The 18,507-nt window shown below is 56.1% G+C and overlaps 1 protein-coding gene across 4 annotated transcripts; it reads right to left on the bottom strand.

Moving 5' to 3' along the window:
• Nucleotides 1-260: 260 nt before the first annotated feature.
• On the bottom strand, nucleotides 261-17,269 carry KIF7 (kinesin family member 7). Of its 4 annotated transcripts, none has more exons than XM_073304135.2 (19): nucleotides 17,165-17,269; nucleotides 15,831-16,226; nucleotides 13,577-13,777; nucleotides 11,737-12,154; nucleotides 10,311-10,845; nucleotides 9,187-9,324; nucleotides 8,476-8,703; nucleotides 7,909-8,075; nucleotides 7,094-7,203; nucleotides 6,565-6,717; nucleotides 5,398-5,600; nucleotides 4,967-5,164; nucleotides 4,590-4,715; nucleotides 3,733-3,909; nucleotides 3,131-3,346; nucleotides 2,480-2,686; nucleotides 1,817-2,015; nucleotides 1,462-1,608; nucleotides 261-1,155 (listed from the first exon to the last, which is right to left on the bottom strand). In XM_073304135.2, the coding sequence occupies exons 2-19, from the start codon at nucleotides 16,156-16,158 to the stop codon at nucleotides 755-757; spliced, it is 4,152 nt and encodes a 1,383-aa protein (XP_073160236.1). In that variant the 5' UTR covers nucleotides 16,159-16,226; nucleotides 17,165-17,269; the 3' UTR covers nucleotides 261-754. The 4 variants fall into 4 exon arrangements, with proteins under 4 accessions (XP_073160236.1, XP_073160237.1, XP_073160238.1 ...); XM_073304136.2 differs by having other exon boundaries at nucleotides 261-1,152; XM_073304137.2 differs by lacking the exons at nucleotides 13,577-13,777; nucleotides 15,831-16,226; nucleotides 17,165-17,269 and adding an exon at nucleotides 12,316-13,563.
• Between the last annotated feature and the right edge of the window lie 1,238 nt (nucleotides 17,270-18,507).

Below are 18,507 nucleotides of genomic sequence, written 5' to 3'. Positions count from 1 at the left end.
TAAAAGCTTGGGAAAGGAACAGCCATGAAACCCAGCCTCTGAAATGATGATCCAGGACCCTTGGAGCTCTGTGTAATGTACTGCTACCAACAGGCAATACAAGAAAAAAAGGTTAAGTCTGGTCATAAGGGTCAGGTTCTGGCTAAGACATAGCACACAGATGCGTTGCCTGACCATAGCCAGTTGAGAGGTTCCGTGTTCCCAAGCCAGTGCCTCACCCTCAGGGGTTGAGAGAGTGTAGGAGGCTGTGACACAAGTGATTTAATAAAACTCAGGCTGCTTTATTAGAAAGTTACAGCAGAAATGTAAAAAAGTTACTACAAAGATATTTACAAGTCCCCCTACACGTAGTGCTAATGTCAGAAAGCAGCTCCCCCTGCTGCAGCCAATAGAGGCTTTCCCTGAGGGAGATGCCAGCAGGCAGGCTCCAGAACTGTAAACATAAGTCCATAGTGGTAGAGGCTGACCAGAGCTCTGCCCAGGGAAGCTGCTGGGGCGGGGGGGGGGACTGCCCAGCTAACACAACTGGGCTGGGACACCAAAGTGGAACTGACTACACCTCCCCTCAGCTGCCTTTTTAGCAATTTTTCCTTGTGGTGAAAATGTCCCAGCCCAGTCCTTAATGAAATGCAGTATGTTTGTAGCCAAGCTGCCTTGGCCAAAAGGCAGAGCAGGAGGGTATTTACTAGCTACCTGTGGCAGTGATTGCTCCTCCCAGCGCTGTGCACAGTTAGTTAGGGTTCAAAGCTTGAGTCTAGACTGGGTTTCTCCTGACATCAATCATTCCTGGATGGGAGGGCATTGGAGCAACATTGAGGCTTGCTCTGCGCAGCTCCCTCCAGGGTTTGGGCAGAGGAGCCAGGTTCCATGGCAGAACCATGTCCTGGGGCTGCCCAAGTCTCAGCAGGTACTCTGCCTCTCTCTGCTGAATCCCCTCTGGGCCCAAAGGGTTGTCACTGGGTAGTGAAGAGCGCCTCCATGTGGATGGTAAAGGTGCATGCACCAATTCCCTATTCTCATCCCTGCACTTATGGCTTCCTTCAGTGACAGCCACCTGCACCTGCTGTTCCACAATACCAGTGCCCAATTCTTCACAGGTCCCAAGTACAGCAGGTGGTCTGTCCCCAGCTCCAAGCATGCTTCTGTCCGCTCCTGCTGGAGAAGACAGGTTGTTAGAGAAGTGGTTCTTTGGAGAGACCCTTAGATAAGTCAGGGAAACTCAAGTGCGTGCAAGTTACAGCAAGAGATTGCTGAAGGGCTCCATCCCCTCTGCACCGAAAGAGTGGGCATGGATAATAATCCAGAGGCAACTGCCCCGACATAGGCTCTGCCCTGCCCTTCAAACTCTTGCTGCTATAGAAATGGGAGTTTGCACCTGGTCACGTGCAGGCAAATGAAAGCATGCCTCGGGGGTAAAACTCAAGCGGCACTCCCTACCCTGACCAGCAGGGGTTTCCTCACCTTTGCTCTGTCCTGGGTGGCTCAGATTACTCAGCCTCTGGTTCAGCACCTGGTTTGCCCACACGTAGCGGCTCAATTCTTTTTCCAGCACTTGGATTCTTCCCTCAAACTGTAGCTTGCTGCTGGCCAGCCCCTCACCCATGTGCTCTACAAAGAGAAGGAGTGTTATTCCAGGTGGTGGAGCTTAGACACTGCGCTGTAGTTGCCCTGCAAAGGGTTCATGAAGCAGAGGAGCTGTTGGGCCACAGAACTCCATCATGGAAGGGTTAACTGAGGCAGGGGTATCAAGGAGCCCACTTGGCTTGACGGAAGAACAGGGTCCACCTCCAGGGGCATAGGGAGGCAGGGGCGTTACCTTGGCTCTGCTGGAGCAGGAACTGGATGTTCTGCTCGTGCTCCTTCTGTTGCAGGGTGAGCTGGCGGTCCATCTCCAGGTGCTGGCGCTCCACGGCCACCTCCAGCCAGTACACCTGCTGCTGTTGCTCCTCCAGCTGCATTTCCAGCTCGGAGAAAGCAATGTGCTGCCTGTGCTGATCCTCTCGCAGGGTCACCACCTGCCCCGGGCCCAAGAGCAGGCCCCATGTCAAACCCTCACCAAGGCTCGGAAGCTTCGCTCTTCCCCGCTGATCAAGTTAGTTTCTTGCTAAGGAGCAAAAAGGGCTTGGTCTTCAGTAGACGCCAGCACTTTCAAAGGGCCACAGCTGCCTCAGTGCCATGGGGGGAGCCATGCAGCATCTGAGAGCAATGTCAGGGGGCCAGCTAGAGCAGAGCCCAGCTGGGGTACCCAGCACTTCCACCCCAGTCAGGGTGTTTGCAACACTGGGGGCTTGTGTGTCACACAGAAACCAGGCTACAAAAGGAATAGCGGGGGGCTGCCCCCTCACAGTAGAAAGCCAGCAAAGGACCAGGACTCCTGGGCAAAGGTACCGCACAGTGCAGGAGGGAAGTGCCATTTGATTAGACACCACGGTCCCAAGCTGAGCAGAGGGCTGGGGCAGGGCACCTATCTGGACCCTACCTTATCAAAGTACTTGCAGAGCAGAGCTCGGGTCTCGGAGGAGGAGAGGTAACTGAGCTTGGCCATGAGGTTCATCTCGCACTGGGACAGCAGGCTGGCCGAGGCCCGCAGGACCCGCTGTCTGCATGTGATTGACTCGTTCTTGTACTCGATCGCAGCATCCAGAGCCTCAATAGCCTCGTCCAGCTGGAACAGGATCCGCTCCTCCTGCCGCCCCGGGGGGAGGAAGGGAGCTGCAGTTACTCCTGGGTTAGAATGAGGGGGAACGGAATCCACCCAGAGCAGTCAGGTAGGTGATCTGCAAGCTACACCCAGGCTTCAGCCCTGCCGGGGCCCCTCACTCTTGAGCCCCCCCTCTTATTCCACTCGTATCTGACACACACAGAGCTCTGCCAATGCACCTTACTACAGACACGGGCCTCCCAAAACGGATATGTCCAGCCTCAGGCCTCTTCCAAGGCTGACAACTGTACTCAACTGTGCTAGATTTGGATTGACTGTAATGTGCAAAATCAGGCCCATCACAGTCTTCTTCCATGTGACCAGCGTAGCTCTGAGGCTAGGCGCGAAAGGTTAGCACACAGCCCTTTCCTAGACATCCTCTCACTATCTACACGAGCTGTGGGGTGGGCCCAAAAGGCAGCTGGTTACCTCCGGGGATAGCAGGGTGCCCTGGCGCAGCTTGTTGTCTATCTCCAGCCTTTGTTTGAGCAGCTGGTCCTTCTCCTGGCGCAAGCTATTGATCTCCTGCCGGATCTGCTGCTGATCGTGGGCGCTGCCATGACGGAGCTGTCCGTTTTTCTCCGTCAGCTCCTTTTCCAGGAGTTCCAGGCGGCTGGACACACGCACGATGTCATCCGTCAAGGCCTGGAGCAGCAGGAGAAACAAGACCTCACCTGAGCACCTCCCCAAGGGAAACCCAGCCCTGCAACTGCCCTCCACAACACCCACGCAAGCCAAGGGCAATTAAACCAAACCATCCCCCAAGCCACAGCGAGGGAGATTCCAAGGCAGGAGTTTAATGGAGAGGCTGATGTGGCTCAGATTAAAGGTCAAGAGAAGGCAGAGAGCCAGCAGAAGTCACACAGCGTGGGCACTACTCCCTACCCCAAACCCTGCTGATGCTGCCTCAGTCCAGACCACATCCCCAGCCCCGCCAAAGCACCTCACTCCTGCAAGCGTAGGGCAAGCACTCTCCCCCTCCCCATTCCCCAGCAGGAGCAGCTGTGTCCGAGGGACCTTCTGCATCCCACCTGGCTGGACCGGCGTCTCTTCTTCTCCAGGCCGTTCTTCTCCTGCAGCAGCGCTTCCTTTTTGGCCACTATGGCTTCCCGTTTCCTCAGCTCATCCTCCAGCTCGTCCAGGGCACGACGCTGCTCAAGGACTTTGTCCATTTCCAGGTCCAGCCACTTCTTCTGCTCCTCGATTTTCTGATGGAAAGAAAGGAAGAGAGGTAGGGGATGGGGGAAGGATGTGGTCACCGATAGGAGGGAGGTTAGGTCTGGGGGGCAGAGGCTTCTACTAGCTACTTCTCTGGCCCCATCACTGCAGATCTGAATGCTTCACCCCTTAATGGATTTATCCTCACACACCCCTCTGAGCTAGGGCAGTGCTCTTATCCCCAGTGTACAGAGGAGGAACTGAGGCACGCATAGGCTGTGATTTGCCCAAGGGCACACAGGAAGTCCGTAGCAGAATAGAGAACAGAACCCAGGTCTCCTGAGTAACAGGTTAGTGTCCTAAGCACTGGGCCGGCCCTCCTGTCATCCAGCCAACAGAGAAGGCTTCACCACAGCTGCTCCATGCCCCAGCCATTTGGGATTACTGGGGCTCAGGAGGGTCCTGGCAAGGACAGGTCAGTGCACTTCAGGTCCCAAGAATATGTGGGGCCCAGAGCAGAGGCTGCATGTGAGCTTTGCCCCCTGGGGAAGGAGGATACAGTGAATGTTAGGGGTGTGGGTCAAGCTCAGTCTGTCCTGCCTGGGGGAGATTCCAGTGACAGCTGCTAATGAGGACATGGGGGCCAGACACCTTTGCTGACATTACCAATCTGGTGCAGGACTCCCCTAGGTGCCCCCCGCATTGGAACAGGCAGGTCACTGCTATGTACCTGCTGCTGCTCCAGGCTGATCACAGACCCATTGCTGCCGCTCCTCCGTTTCCTCTGGAAAGCTGCAATCTCCTCAGTCTTGATGCGCAGGATCTTCTGATGCTGCTCATGTTTCAGTTCCAGCTCCTGCGTGGGGGGAGCAGCCGTTAGTTTGGGGGTGCAGTGGGGGGAGAACAGGTTGATCCCGAGCCAAGGAGCTCAGACTGACAGACAGGGCTGGAGCCCTCACAGCCTCAAGCTCAACTCATTGGGCCAAGCTGTTACTGCAGAAAAGGCAGTACAGGCTTCCCTCCGCAACCTGCTGCAGATGAGGACACACGGACACACACCAGAGCTACCCTCTGCCCTTGGCTGGCCCCCAGGGGTCTCGCTCTTACCTTGACTCGGTGCTGCCGTTTGTGCATCTCCGTCTCCAGGCGGCGTTTCTGCTCCGTCTCCTCACGCAGGCGCCTCTGCAGCTGCCCCTGCTGCCGCCGCATCAGCTGGATGTTCCTTTCCAGCTCCCGCACCCGCTTCTCGCTCTGGGCAGACAGCGACACCAGCCTCTCCGTCGCTTGCTTCTTCTCTCGCAGCACCTGCCACGGGACAGCTGCTCTCAGACTCGAGGCCAGGAAAGTGGACACCACCCTGCCCTTCGGAGAATCCCTGATAGCCTTTGGAGAGAGAGCGAGCCCCCAACCCTATTCCTTCGACAACCCCTCAGACACAGGAGCCACAGCCTGGGGGCAAGCAAGCTGTGCTCAACCTGCAAGCGCTTCAACTCCTCCCAGCTGGGGCAGAGAGGTGAGGACCCCGCGCTCACACTGACCCGTGCCTTGCTCTGGGCTGCTGCAACCCTCGTGCGATATTCCTGCAGTTTGCATTTCTCTCCAGCGTCCTGGGGCTCCTTCCCCTCCAGTTCCTGCAGCTGCTTCTGGCCACTGCTCAGCTCTGCTCGCACCTGTTCCGCCTCCTGCTCCAGCTCAAAGATCTTCTGGCAGTACTGTCTGTTCATGGCCTGGGCATCCTTGCCTGAAAGCACCAGGAAATCCACACTGTTGCCAACTGCTCTGCACCCTCCCACCCCTCTCCCTTCCAGGAGGCACAGCTGGAAGGACAGCAACGCCAAGGGACTGAATGGACCTGGCAGCTTCAGGCATTCGCCAGCCCCTCAAGAGCAGCAGTTGTGGCATCAGGATACTGGGCTGTGCTAGAATAACCTCCGCAGGGCACGAGCTGGGGCTGTCCCGGGCCTGTTGCACAGGTGCACAGGCAAGGAGTCACTTCCCTTTTCTGGGGATCAGATTTCCCACCTTGCCCCAACGTTCTCTTGGCTCATCCTGCAGGAAGCCCCACTGCAGCATACTACGTAGGCCACCAGCCCTGCTGGTCTGATCTCCAGCAATCCCTGCTCTGGCTTGAGATGGGGCTGGATGCTGTGACTCCTCCCCTTCTTCCAGTCAGCACCCTTCCTTCCCTCAGCTCCTCCAATGAGAGACCCTGAGAGAGCCAGAGGAGAAGCCAAGAAGACGGATCTCAACCAGTAGGTGGTGGCAGAAGCAGCACTAGAGTGGATAGAGGGGGAGAGAGATGGCTGAGGGGGGGACTGTCTCATACTGCATGCAAGGGTTTAATCAGTATTTTCTGAGGCCAGGCAAGCAGCTGGGCACAGGGCCCACTTCCCTGCTGAGGAGGGAGAGTCCCCTTGCTAGCAGTAAGAGCAAGCCCCCCAAGATGCAGGAGAGCGTAGCCCAGATCCAGGGAGTGGGGCTATGCTTGTGGTAACAAGTGTGGCGGGGAAGGTCACTCAGCGCACTGCGAACCTGGCCTAATGGGGAAGGCGCACAGGGAGGGATGCAGAGTTGGAGGAACAGAGGGAACAATGTCCCACCAGGAGAGAAGACAGGCAGAGATCCAGCACCTCCTCCCATAGGTGTAAGCCCAAAAGCCCCAAAGCCTCCTTGGTAGGAACATCACCACTCCAGTAGCTCTGCACCTGTCTTGATGAGCTCCGCGATCAGCTCCTCCTTCATGCGAATGTTTATTGCAAGCTCCCGGATCTTCTGCTGGGCTTGCATCAGCCGCCGCTCTGAGTCCTTCCCTGAAAGACCTTCCCTGGGACCAGCCTGCTCCCTTCTCCCGCAGGCCTCTGTAACACAGAGAGCGAGCCTGCTTCAGATCCTCGCCCAGGAAGCTGCCGTCCCAAAAGCAAGGTGGAGAGCGAACAAGCCAATAATGCTGTGGCCCAGATCAGGCGGAACGCAGTCCATGGTTGCCCTCATCTTTAATACCACCACTACAACCCTCAGTCTACAGATCCCAGCATGCAATGCTCCATCTTGAGAAAAGCGGCCGGGCCACAATCTGCTCCGTTCTGCATTAGTCTGGCCTAGGTTGGGCAGTCTGGATGCCCCTGCACCACCTTTTTTTTCCAGAGCAGAGCACATGGCTGGGCTCCTCACCACTGCCAATAGGGACTGAGGGCATCACGAACCTTCAGAAGATCCCCCCTAGTCTCCACTCACCTTTGGCCAGTTCCGGGGGCTCCTCCTGCATGGGCAATGAGTTGCCTCTGCTCTGCTCCTCACACACCTTGCTGGAAACGTCCTTCTTGATCCAGCTTCGGATCCCATTTCTAGAACAGCAGCAAATCAGTTTAGCTGGGTGCAGGCTCCGCTACAACTGAGGGAAGAAGGAACCTGCTCCAAGCCTGCCACATGGCACTAGCCCAACAGAGAGGGATGAGACTGCCCTTGGCCTATCAGGCAAACCAATGCTCTGCGGGAATGGGTTTCAGAGGGGCTGGAATCAGGAATGAAGCAGCAGACTCAAATCCATCTCAGGCCATTTTCCAGTGGACAGGTGCTCACATCCTCCAAGCCAGCAGTTGGCCAAGGGCTGAATGGCCCCAGAGATGGAGCTCACCTCTCAACTCTAAAAATGGCCCCTCCAAATCAGGGCAGCGATACAGGAGGAGGAAGCTTGAAATGCCCCTGCCTGTGCTGTGCAGGGTGGGCTCAGTCTCTGGGGCCATCAGGCCTCTGCCAGCACTAGCCTTGCTGAGCAGTTAGATGCTAATCTGCAATTCAGCCATTACAAACACACTCACTTTTCCTGACTCTTCCGGTTTGGCTTCTGTAGTTCTACAAGTACCTCTCGGACTTAGGGGACATGGCACACGCCTGGCTAAGGGCTCCGAGGTGGCTCATTTAGAGCCAGCCCAATTCCTGGTGCAGGAGTCTCTGGCTGGCGATTGGACAAGTCCTTAATCAGGGGAAGCAGACATGGTGTTCAAGGAGTGGCCCCAGCCGACGTTCCCGTGTGTGCAGCCTCCACTCACCTGCGCTGGTGCAGGGACCGTTTCTGCTCCCCCTCTTCGTCCAAGGATGGCTCAGAGTCCTCACTGCACTCCCTCATCAGCATCACGTCTTTGGCCTCCAGACTGCAGGCACGGCTTTGGCAATGCACCACCAGGTCCTCCCCCAGGTGGGATGGGCTGCTGCTGAGCTGCTTGGGGCAAAGCGGGTGGTCATGCACGGAAAGATGAACAAACTGCGTAAGGCCCAGGGCTCAGGAGGGGGCACTGAGTTATAAAGAGGGAGACAATGTGGAGCTCAGTGGCTTTGTGAGCAGGGCTGGTGAGTTCCTGGACCCAGCCAGCTGCTCAGCACACCAGGCTTTACCTGCAGCCTGGGCTCGGGATGCAATATGTAAGTGCTCAGACTTGGTTGAAACCAGTTTTTTCCCAAACTGAGCAAAGGCCTCACAACAGGGAGGACAGCACCAACGCCTAGGGCCGAGTTAGAGACTGAACATGGGAAAGGCCAGCTCCTCCAATCAGGGGAGCCAGAACAGAAACCAGCCCTTCCCAAGAGCAAACACCCGTGGAAATGACTTACACCCCCACCTTTCCACAATGGACTCTTCTGCTCTGGCTCGTGTGGGACGGCGTGGACTGGACCAGGCTGAGGCCATGGGACCGCGTGGTATCCAGCGGGGCCGTGTGAGGTCTCTGGGCGAGCTCCACCAGGTGAATGTTCTGCAGCAGCTCTGGCACCTGCAGGTCTGGCATCGCCATCTCCAGGCGCACATGTAGCTCAGATATGGCATCCTGCTGCTCCTGCAACTTGTTGCTCTGAAAAACAACGGAAGATGGGGTTTCCCACGCACGTCTCAGGCCTGCTGCTAGCACAGTAGCAAACAGGACATGCTGCACTCTCCCTGATTTCCCGCCCCCGCTCTCTGTGCCATCCGGAAAAGGAGTGGCAGATTAATAGGAGAGATGAGATAGGCAGGGAGATTTGGCTGGGTTTGGGGAGTGGAGGGGGCAGGCACTAAAAATCCAACAGGAAAATCCCACCCCAGAAGGGAAAATCTACAGCACAGGGCAGGCTGGGCCAGGCAGCATCTGAAATTAAAGGCTCCCTAGTTGGGCCTATTCTCTGAGGAATAACAGTGCGATGAAGGTTGAAAAGGGAGCAAGGGCCTGCAGGGACACCAGGAGAGTGCAGGGAGGGTTTGCCCACCAGGACAGAGAGGTGCAGGCTGCAGGCAACAGGAAGGGGAGGGGACTGCTGGGTCAGATATTCCCCTGGGCATGGGCAGAGGCCAGCAGTACCTGCAGTTTGTACTGCTCCATGGCATCCTCCAGGGCAGCTAGGAAGTCACGGTTCTCCTCCTCCAGACGCTCCACCTGTCTCTGCAGCTGGGCCAGGTGCTCGTCTCTGGCTGCCTCACATACTTTCTCTGTGCTCACCTGCCCGCAGGGAAGGGAAGAGAGACGGCATCAGTAACCCCCCAAACGTCACTGTGCCCCCCTCCCCGCCCCACACACGGCACAAACAGGTATGTCTGCTATACGGTGTGCCACTCACCAGTCGGACACAAAGACCTGTTCACGTCTCCCCATGTGATTGGGGTGACAGGCCCGAGAGGAAAGATGTTATTTAGACCGTTACTAAGTCAGGCTGCAATGGGGGACACTGCTGGGAGCGAAGAGTTGCAGTGCTAGCCATTCCCTCTGCAGGTTGTGCTCAGTGGGGCTCCCACAACACACCCCCCCTCCCGCCCCATTGAAATAACTTCTCTAGTTCTACAACCGCTTTCCCCACCAGAGGGGTGGGTACGTTCCAAACTACATTGGAAGCTACTTTAATTTCACATTTAAAAAAAAAATCCCACTGGAACCCAGCCACCGTTCGGCCTCGCTACCATCTGCCAGCAGGATCCAGGCTTCTCCCTCACTCCTCGGCCACATTCCCTGTGTGGATGCTGCTTTCCACCTCAACAGCAGCTGCCTTTCAGTGGGGAGGCACCTAAGAGGGATTGGGAAGCTTTCCTAGTTGATGTCTGAGAAGCACTTTGTCCTCTGTGGAGGACAGGGACTGCTGAGTTATTCAGGGGAAACCAAAACTGAACCTGTGTCTCCCAAATCCCAGGCTAACCCTAACCATTGGCCCATCCTTCTTCTCTCATAGGGAGTACTACTCCCCTCTACCCCCAGGAGGCTGCGCCCACTCACAGATGGGCTCTAATGAGGGCCTAACACAGAGACAACCTCATCTCATTCTCTTCTTTCCCACTGCCAATGCAGCTTTTCCTTTACTGTCCTTCCCAGGTGCTTCTCAGCACTCTGCTCTCGCACGAAGCATCACTGCCTGCGTAGCCTGGCCTGGGGCAGGTGATACCAGACTGACACTTCTCACTGCCCAGGGTGACCAAACAAGGGTGACACCCCAATACCTGAGTCTGTGGCGGCTTTGAGCCTTGTGCCTGGGGGCGCCGATCCTCTGCTGAGGTGCTCTCAATGCCGCTATCCAGTCCAGAGGCAGAGGTCAGCTCGCTCCTCTCACTCTCAACCGCACACAACCACTCCTTCACTCGCAGGATCTGCTCCATGGTCAGGTTGCCCTCCCCTTGCAGTTCCATCAGGAGCTGGTAGGCAGCGTCCGTGCACGTCCTGTAGTGAGCGCACTCTGCCAGCAAGCGGGCCGTGCGGTCTTGTGGGCACCGCTTGGCAGCGTCGGAGCGGTTTATGATACGGGTCTCCGAGCGATGCCGCTGCTCCAGCGCCCTCTGCAGGTTCTTTATTTGAAGCTGCAGCTCCTCTACATGCTCTGTCTCCCTGCGGCAGTTCACCATGGCCTTGTTCTTGATGTTCTGAGCTCGGCTGGCGTAGTTCAGCGTGTTGAGACTCTCATCGAAGTCAGAGGAGGAAGGGCTGACGCAGGCGATCATGACAGTCTGGGCATTCCCTCCCAGGGAGTCTTTCAGGATCCTAAGGAGAAGAGCGAAGACATCAGATCAGAGCAAGGGGCTGCAGCCCATGCTACGGCAGACATGCCAGGGGCTGGCAGGGTATTCACAGCACCACCCTTCTGACAGGGTAAACCCAGGAGTACAAAACGCTTTTCATCAGCTCAGTGCTGGGGAAAGGGGCCAGGACGACAGCCCTGAGCTCCTGTATGTTCCTACGGGAGAGGGAGAGCACAGCCTGAAGCACTGCAAGCGTCCCTCATACCGATCTCTGGTGAAAACGCCTCCAGTACAGCATCCCTTCTGGGGCTGAGAGGGGCTCCAATAACCTCTGCTGGGCATGGTAACAAGGGAACCAGTTATGTGACCCTGTCCAGGCTAGGAACTAGACTGAGACCACCTTAGTTCACACAGGCCCCAAACCGCCATCTGATGGGAGCATCTGCTAGTCTCGGCTAGGCAGGAACAGATGGGACCCTCCATACCCCACTCCCAGTGCCCTGAGCCACAGCAGCACAGGTCACCCGCCGAATGTTTTATAGTGAAGCAGCATTGGAACAAGCTGGACTTTCACGCTTATCCTTGGCTCCCTGCTTCTCAGGGACCCCTCCAGCCAAACACACCTACAGGATAGACTGACAGGCCTGGATACCTGTGGCCTTTTGGAGAGATGGACAGCTGACCCCTTCAGAACCAGTCAGAGAGCCTCCAAGTGAGAGCAGCAGGGGCAAGCAACCTGGCAAATTTAACTGTGGCAGCCACCAACCCTGACTGGGCAAGGGTGGTCAAACCCCAGCGAAACCCCTCGGCACGCTGGGAAGGAGTAGAGAAGGCTGTTATCCCTGCTACGGGGCTAAGAGAGCACCAGCCAGATAAGCAGTGTGATGTGGGTGGCCCAGGAACCATGGGGTACCTGGTGATTTTGGAATCCCTGTAAGGAATGTGGCTGCATTTCCTGCGGGGGTCTCCCAAGGCGCTGATCACATTGCCCAGAGCCAGCAGGCCACTGTTGATCTGGATACTCTCCTTCAGGCGCTCCCCTGTGTTTCCAGTCTTCACCACCCGCTCTGAGCCCGCTAGGTCCACAAAGTGGAATTTGGAAGCCAGGACTTGGCCGGAGGCCGGGACCGAGGCCCTGTCGTGGAGGGTGAGGCGGGTGAGTCGGCCAGCACCGCGCCGCTGCTCCATGGTTACTGTGAAGATGGTGTGCGAACGGCTCGACTGTGTGTTGATGTGGGTGGCTCCCGTGTGCTTGACCGTGTTGCCCATTTCCAGCAGGCTCAGGACCTCATCCAGCCCCTCCACTTCGGTTTCCTTTACCCCATACAACACTGTAACGAGACAAACACAGCAGTGACAGTGCTGGCATGGATACTCACACTTACTGCCCGGGAAAGCCACACAAAGAGACAGCTAGGATGTTCAGCAGGGGTGGAAGGGCAGTTGGGACTCACATATAGAGTAACTCCCAGAAGGGAAATCTGTTTCCTACCCAAAGGCTTTTCCTCCAGTCAGCAGGGTACACCGGTTTGTTATTGTAGGGTTGCTCGAAAGGGCCAGACTGCGCACCCAGCTAATTCATCATGGGCCACGCTCCTGCATTCAGCCATAGGCATATATTTTAAGCAACCAATGCTGGCTCATTTGTTTGGGAGACAAACCCTTCCACCCCAGCCTCACCAAATAAATAATGGGCGTAGCTCAGATACAGTGAAGCAGAAAAATGAGGTTGCTTAGCTACCCTTGGGAACAGCCCCAGGACTGAAATGTTGGTCCCGATCACATACAATCCCTTTGGAGGCCTCCACAGCACACCCTGGCTGAGCTTCTCAGAGCCGACGGTGCTTAAGAAAGGTGAGGGGCCACAAATCACAAGTGTTGCTGAAAATGGAGACTGACACCCTGAAGGCGTCCCTTTAGACCCCTTCCATGCCGACTGCTGCCATCACTTTCACATGGTCCCGCTGGACCCCAGGAATTTCAGAGGGAATGGACCAGAGACATCAGGCAGCAGAGCAGTACTGAACTAAGGCCAGTGTCTCATCCAGTATTGTCCTAGCAATGCCAGATGTCCTTCAAATATTCCACTTTCCTTAGAGAATACATAATCCAGAGCTGCCCCTAGAAGACAGAGACTCTACCACAAGGCTAGCGTGGGTTTGTTTGGCCACCATTACTTTCTGTGCATAAGGTAACTACTAGGCACATGGCTAGTGTTCAAAGGTGAGGCCCCTGCGCTGCTTCAGAGAGCCCAGTGCAGATGGGGCTATAAAAAAGCTCTCCTTGCACTATTCAGCAGAGCCTGCTAGCCAAGGTCAGCTGCATGGACAGCGAGTGAGATCTCAGGTGCCAGGAGACTTCCTTTCACCCCCATGTTAAATGGCCACCTGTGAAATGACTTTCCAGCCCCGGGGGACCTGAAAGGCTGAGCTGCTGAAGATGTTGGAAGGGATGTTGCTCCACCCACGTTCAGAAAAAAAAGCCCTTAGATAAAGCCTCACAGCTGGGCCCGCCCCAGTCAGAGCACATATTATGCCCCGTATTCTGTAACTGCATGCTATTGTGGCCAAAAACCTGAGTCCCAGCCATGGTCACCATTCATAAGTTTCAGAGTAAGAGGCTGGGGGAGAGAAATGGAGATAATCGCTTCTTTGTCAGGGCAGAAGCACAGTGCACTGCTTTGCAGGAACACACGTCCAGCCCTGGCCATGGGAGTCAGTCCAGGAGGGGAGTCTAAGAGCAGCCACAAGTACCAATATTGCCCTTGTCGTCCTCACGGATCTGGATGTCCTTGCTGGCCGTTTCCACTTGCAGCAGGTCCTGGAACTCCTCCTTATACACCTCCAAGTAGGAGATTCTGACTGTGTAGTCAATCAGGTCATTCTCATCAATGAGTTTGAAGGTCTCAGCCATGGCACGTGGGATGATGCCCTGCTCATCCTCATTGATGGAAGCTGGCACCGAGAGAGACACACAATCACCAGAAGCAGTGGATGCCCAGAGAGCCAACTCCAGTGTGGTGTGCAGCAGAGGACAATCAAAGCAGAGCACATCTCATGCCGTAAGGACAGTATGCCACAGGGACCAGCCTTACACCATCCCATGTGCTCAGCAGTGAGGGTCCATATTAAAGGCCCCTAAAGGAGCACTTCTCATAGGAGATCCTAGGGTCCTTGTCCAAAATTCCCCTCAACCCACTGGTGCATTACTGCTGCCCTTCATGCAGAGGTGGTGTATCTTAGGGTATGTCTTCACAGCACAGTTAACTTAGCCTGGGTGTGAGTGTTCCCACAGCCAAATTATGCCCATGTCCTCACTGTTTCTGCACTTGGCCTTGTGTATGGAGGCACATCCCACAGTTCTTTGTACTGAGAGGTTCTAGGATTCTTTCCCAGCCAGTTGTGTCAATTGTAGGAAAACTTGCTTGTCCTTTGGGGGGAATTGTGGGACAGCACTGGAGGATTATCAACACTTGAGTGATTTAGCCTGAATCCTCACTGCAAAATGGACAGGCTGCAGCCTAAGTGAAAGCAAGGTCTGGGCTCTAACCCACACCCCTAGCCAGGATAACTAGCCCAGGTTTAACCTGGGACAGAGATTTTTCTGTGTGGAAGGTCCTGGGGGGTTGGGCTAAACATAGTGAAGAACCAAGGTTAACTGTGCAGTGAAGACATATCCTTAGTGGTACTGCATGTATGGACTAGTAAAGTGCTTTCTTTAGGAGAGAAAAGTAAATTATAATATCCGTAGGTAGCAAACATTATGGCTGAGGCTGAAATGTGATTTCCTTTGAATCCAGCTCTGCTCAGAACTTTCTCCAATCAAAAAAAATGTTCTTCTGGGCTGAGAATTTCTTTAAATTAAATTAAGTTTTACATTGACCTTTGATGTGTGTGGGGAGTCTCCAATATCCCCAAACCATCTGAAGTTGTAAGCCTCAAACTTGGCATGAAGACAGCCCCAACTGCAAAAGGAAAAGTCAAGCCAAGCTTGAACACATACAAGCAATTTAGTATTTTTATAGCTATCTTTCTGCACATGCGCAGTAAATATTTTAAGGGGCCTTATGTACCAAAACAGCCAACCCTTCAGTATTAAAGCATTTATGGGAACTGAACAGCAGAAGCTCAAGAAAAGGGGGAAAAGGAAAGTGCAACAACAAAAACCTATGAAATGAAATGAAATGCAAAACTCTGTTAAGACTGATTTAGGGTATGTCTACACTTAAACAGCTATAGCTGTAGTGCTTCAGCATAGACACTCGCTACAGCAGCGGGAGGGGTTCTCCCATCGCTGTAGTTAATCCACCTCCCTGCGAGGCAGTAGCTAGATTGATGGAAGAACTCTTCCATTAACCTAGCACTGTCTATACTGGGGGTTAGGTCAGCATCTCTGAGGGGTGTGGATTTTTCACACTCCGAGGGATGTAGCTATGCTGATGTAAATTTTTAGGGCCCTGAGAAATAAAGGAAGCATGGCTCAGGAAAGTCAAAGGTGAAGGCACCCTTAGGAAATCACAAAACAATCTCCTTGCTTGACCTTCCCAAGATAAGCAAGTGGTAACCATACTTCACGTGCTGCTCAAACACAGGTATTGATCCCAAGCCAGTGGATGAATAGTTTTGCAAAAGTTAAGTCAGGTTCCTATGGGAATATTACATCAGACACAGGAAAATGTGCAGTGCCTAGTTTTGCAGCTAAACATAAAAGCTCACTATCCACGGGGCACCAGAGAGAGATGTGTACTCTCTTGGTACAAGTGCAGGACAGGCAGTATGGCCAAGCTGAGGAGCCTTTGAATTTCCTCAACTTTTTGCCTGCTTCATTTCTCAGCCTTGACGTTGCACTATCATCATCTTTTCATGCTATTATTACTAAACTAGCCCAAGAAGTCCTGTCTGCCCTGCTCACAGCCAGGCCCTGGGCAGTGAGTGGAGGAGGGTACCATTACCACACATGCATCAAGGGGGACAAGACTAGGAAGGTGCTACTTCTCCAGATACTCACAGACACTTGCTTCCCCAATGGTGTACGTTTTGCCCGAGCCTGTCTGGCCATAAGCAAACACAGTAACGTTGAAGCCTTCAAAGAAGGCCTCGACAAGCGGCTGCACACAGGCGCCATACACAGACTCCTGGTTTGAGGATTCAGTGAAGACAGCATCAAAGTGGAAATGGCGGTTACGCCCCAGGGTCACCTTGTTGGTCTCTGGGTCCCCATGCAGGCAGGCCTCGTGTCCATGCAACAGCTCCTTGGGCAGCAGGGGTCGAATGCGCACGGCCACTCTGACGGGAGTCTCCTCAGCTCGAGGCTGGGCCTCAGCTTTCAGACCCATGGTCAGCAACAACAGCAAAGTCAGGAGAGCCCCAAGCCAGGCGCTGGCACCATCTCCCTGCCCACATGCTGTAAGGAGAGAAGTGGGTTAGTGTAGATTCAGGCCAGCAATTGCCTCTGAACAACCATGGAGAAAGGTTCCTGATGATTTGATTGAGGGCTGCAGAGAGCAGAGCTGGAAAAAATCCAGGATCCAGCTACCAGGGGTCAGTGCAGGGTTGGGCCCTACTGTACATTTACTGGAGCTTTATCCAGTCTTGTTTCACACTTCCTTAGTTTTGGGGCTCCCACGCATTTCTTGAGGGGCTATTCCCCAGCCAGCTCAACCTCAGAGCCAGGACTTTATCCCCATAGTCGGTCTGCATTTCTCCACTGTTAATCTCCTCTAGCTCCCCATGCACAGCCTGAACAATGCCTCCGGCCCCTGGAGTTCATCTGCTTCACCTTGACTCTGCCCTGGCGACTGGAGGGTCACTCCTTTCCCCCACTCATCTGATTAAAATGGGGACAGGCTGGGGGCACAGGCAGACCTGGTAATCTGTGCCTCTTGGTGCCACCTACCAAGGCCTCTAGGCACCACCACTAAGCAGAGAGAGCAGCGCTCTCCATAACTACCCGGGCGGCCCTAGCAAACCCCCACTCCCACAGGTACACACAGACCCTTAAATCTCCCCAGGGGCTTTGGGGGGGTGGGGGAAGCTGCTGCCCCACTGAGCCAGCTGGAGACAGGAGGGGTGCCCTGAGCCCCTCCAGATGGGAGAGCAAGGTGGGAGAAGAGGGTCACCACTCTGACCCCAGGGCAGTGGCTGTGTGTGTGTGTGGGGGGGGGGGGGATGCCAAGGGACCCAGGGGTGGTGGGTGTGTACCACGCTGGGCGTGTACCCCCGTCGCAGGGCACTGCACTGAGCCCCCTAGGGTGCTGGGCGCCCCGGGGGGTGGGGGGGTCACTGAGCGCCCCGGGGGCGGGTTGGGGCCGCGGCGCTGAGCCCAGCAGCCCCCGCACTCACCCCTCGAGCCGGCCGGACACTAAGAAGCCCCGGGCCGGGCGGAGGGGCCGGGCGCGCTGGGATGGCGTCAGGCGCGCGCCCCGGCCTGGGGGGGGCTCGAGTCCCGCCCCGTTAGCGCCGCCCCCGCTAGGGGCGTCAACTCCGCCTCCCGCCGCGTCAGACTCCAGCGTCATCAGCCGCCCCCCACCCCCCCTCCAGGGTCATCAGCCGCCCCCAGTCCTGCCACCCCGCCCCCACCAGGGTCATCACCCCCCCCGCAGTCCTGCCACCCCGCCCCCACCAGGGTCATCACCGCCCCCCCAGTCCTGCTACCCGCCCCCACCAGGGTCATCACCCGCCCCGCAGTCCTGCTACCCGCCCCCACCAGGGTCATCACCCCCCCGCAGTCCTGCCACCCCGCCCCCACCAGGGTCATTATCACCCCCCCCGCAGTCCTGCCACCCCGCCCCCACCAGGGTCATCACCCCCCCGCAGTCCTGCTACCCGCCCCCACCAGGGTCATCACCCGCCCCGCAGTCCTGCCACCCCGCCCCCACCAGGGTCATCATCACCCCCCCCCCCCGCAGTCCTGCCACCCCGCCCCCACCAGGGTCATCACCCCCCCGCAGTCCTGCCACCCCGCCCCCACCAGGGTCATCATACCACCGTCCCACCCAATCCTGCCACCCCGCCCCCACCAGGGTCATCACCTCCCCCACCCAGTCTTGCCACCCCACCCCCACTAGGGTCGGGGGAGGGATAGCTCAGTGGTTTGAGCATTAGCCTGCTAAACCCAGGGTTGTGAGTTCAATCCTTGAGGGGGCCATTTAGGGGATCTGGAGCAGAAATTGGGGATTGGTCCTGCTTTGAGCAGGGGGTTGGACTAGATGAGCTCCTGAGGTTCCTTCCAACCCTGGTATTCTGTGATCACCCCTCATCCCCCAGTCCTGCCACCCCCAACCAGCATCATCAGCCCTCCCCTCCCCAGCCCTGCCATCCCTCTCCAGGGTCATCAGCCCCTGCCACCCCAACCAATGTCAACAGCCCCCCAGCTCTGCTACCCCCCCGAGTCATCAGCCCCCCAGTCCTGACACACCCCCCCACCAGGGTCATCAGTCCCCTGGCCAGCCCTAACACCCCTCCCCCCACCAGGGTAATCAGCCCTCTCCAGGGTCATCATCCCAGGAGTCCTGCCAGCCTAACCAGTTTCATCAGCCCTATCCCAATCCTGCAACCCCCCTGGGTCATCAAGGTTGTCACTCCCCCCAGCCCTGCCACCCCCAACCAGCATCATCAGACCCCCCCAGTCCTGCCATCCCTCCAAAACCAGGGTTATCCCCCCCAGTCCTGCCACCCCCCTACCA

This window comes from Lepidochelys kempii, chromosome 10 (genome assembly GCF_965140285.1).
Source record: "Lepidochelys kempii isolate rLepKem1 chromosome 10, rLepKem1.hap1, whole genome shotgun sequence".
Taxonomy (NCBI): Eukaryota; Metazoa; Chordata; order Testudines; family Cheloniidae; genus Lepidochelys; species Lepidochelys kempii.
This window is presented reverse-complemented; position numbering and strand designations above follow the sequence as displayed.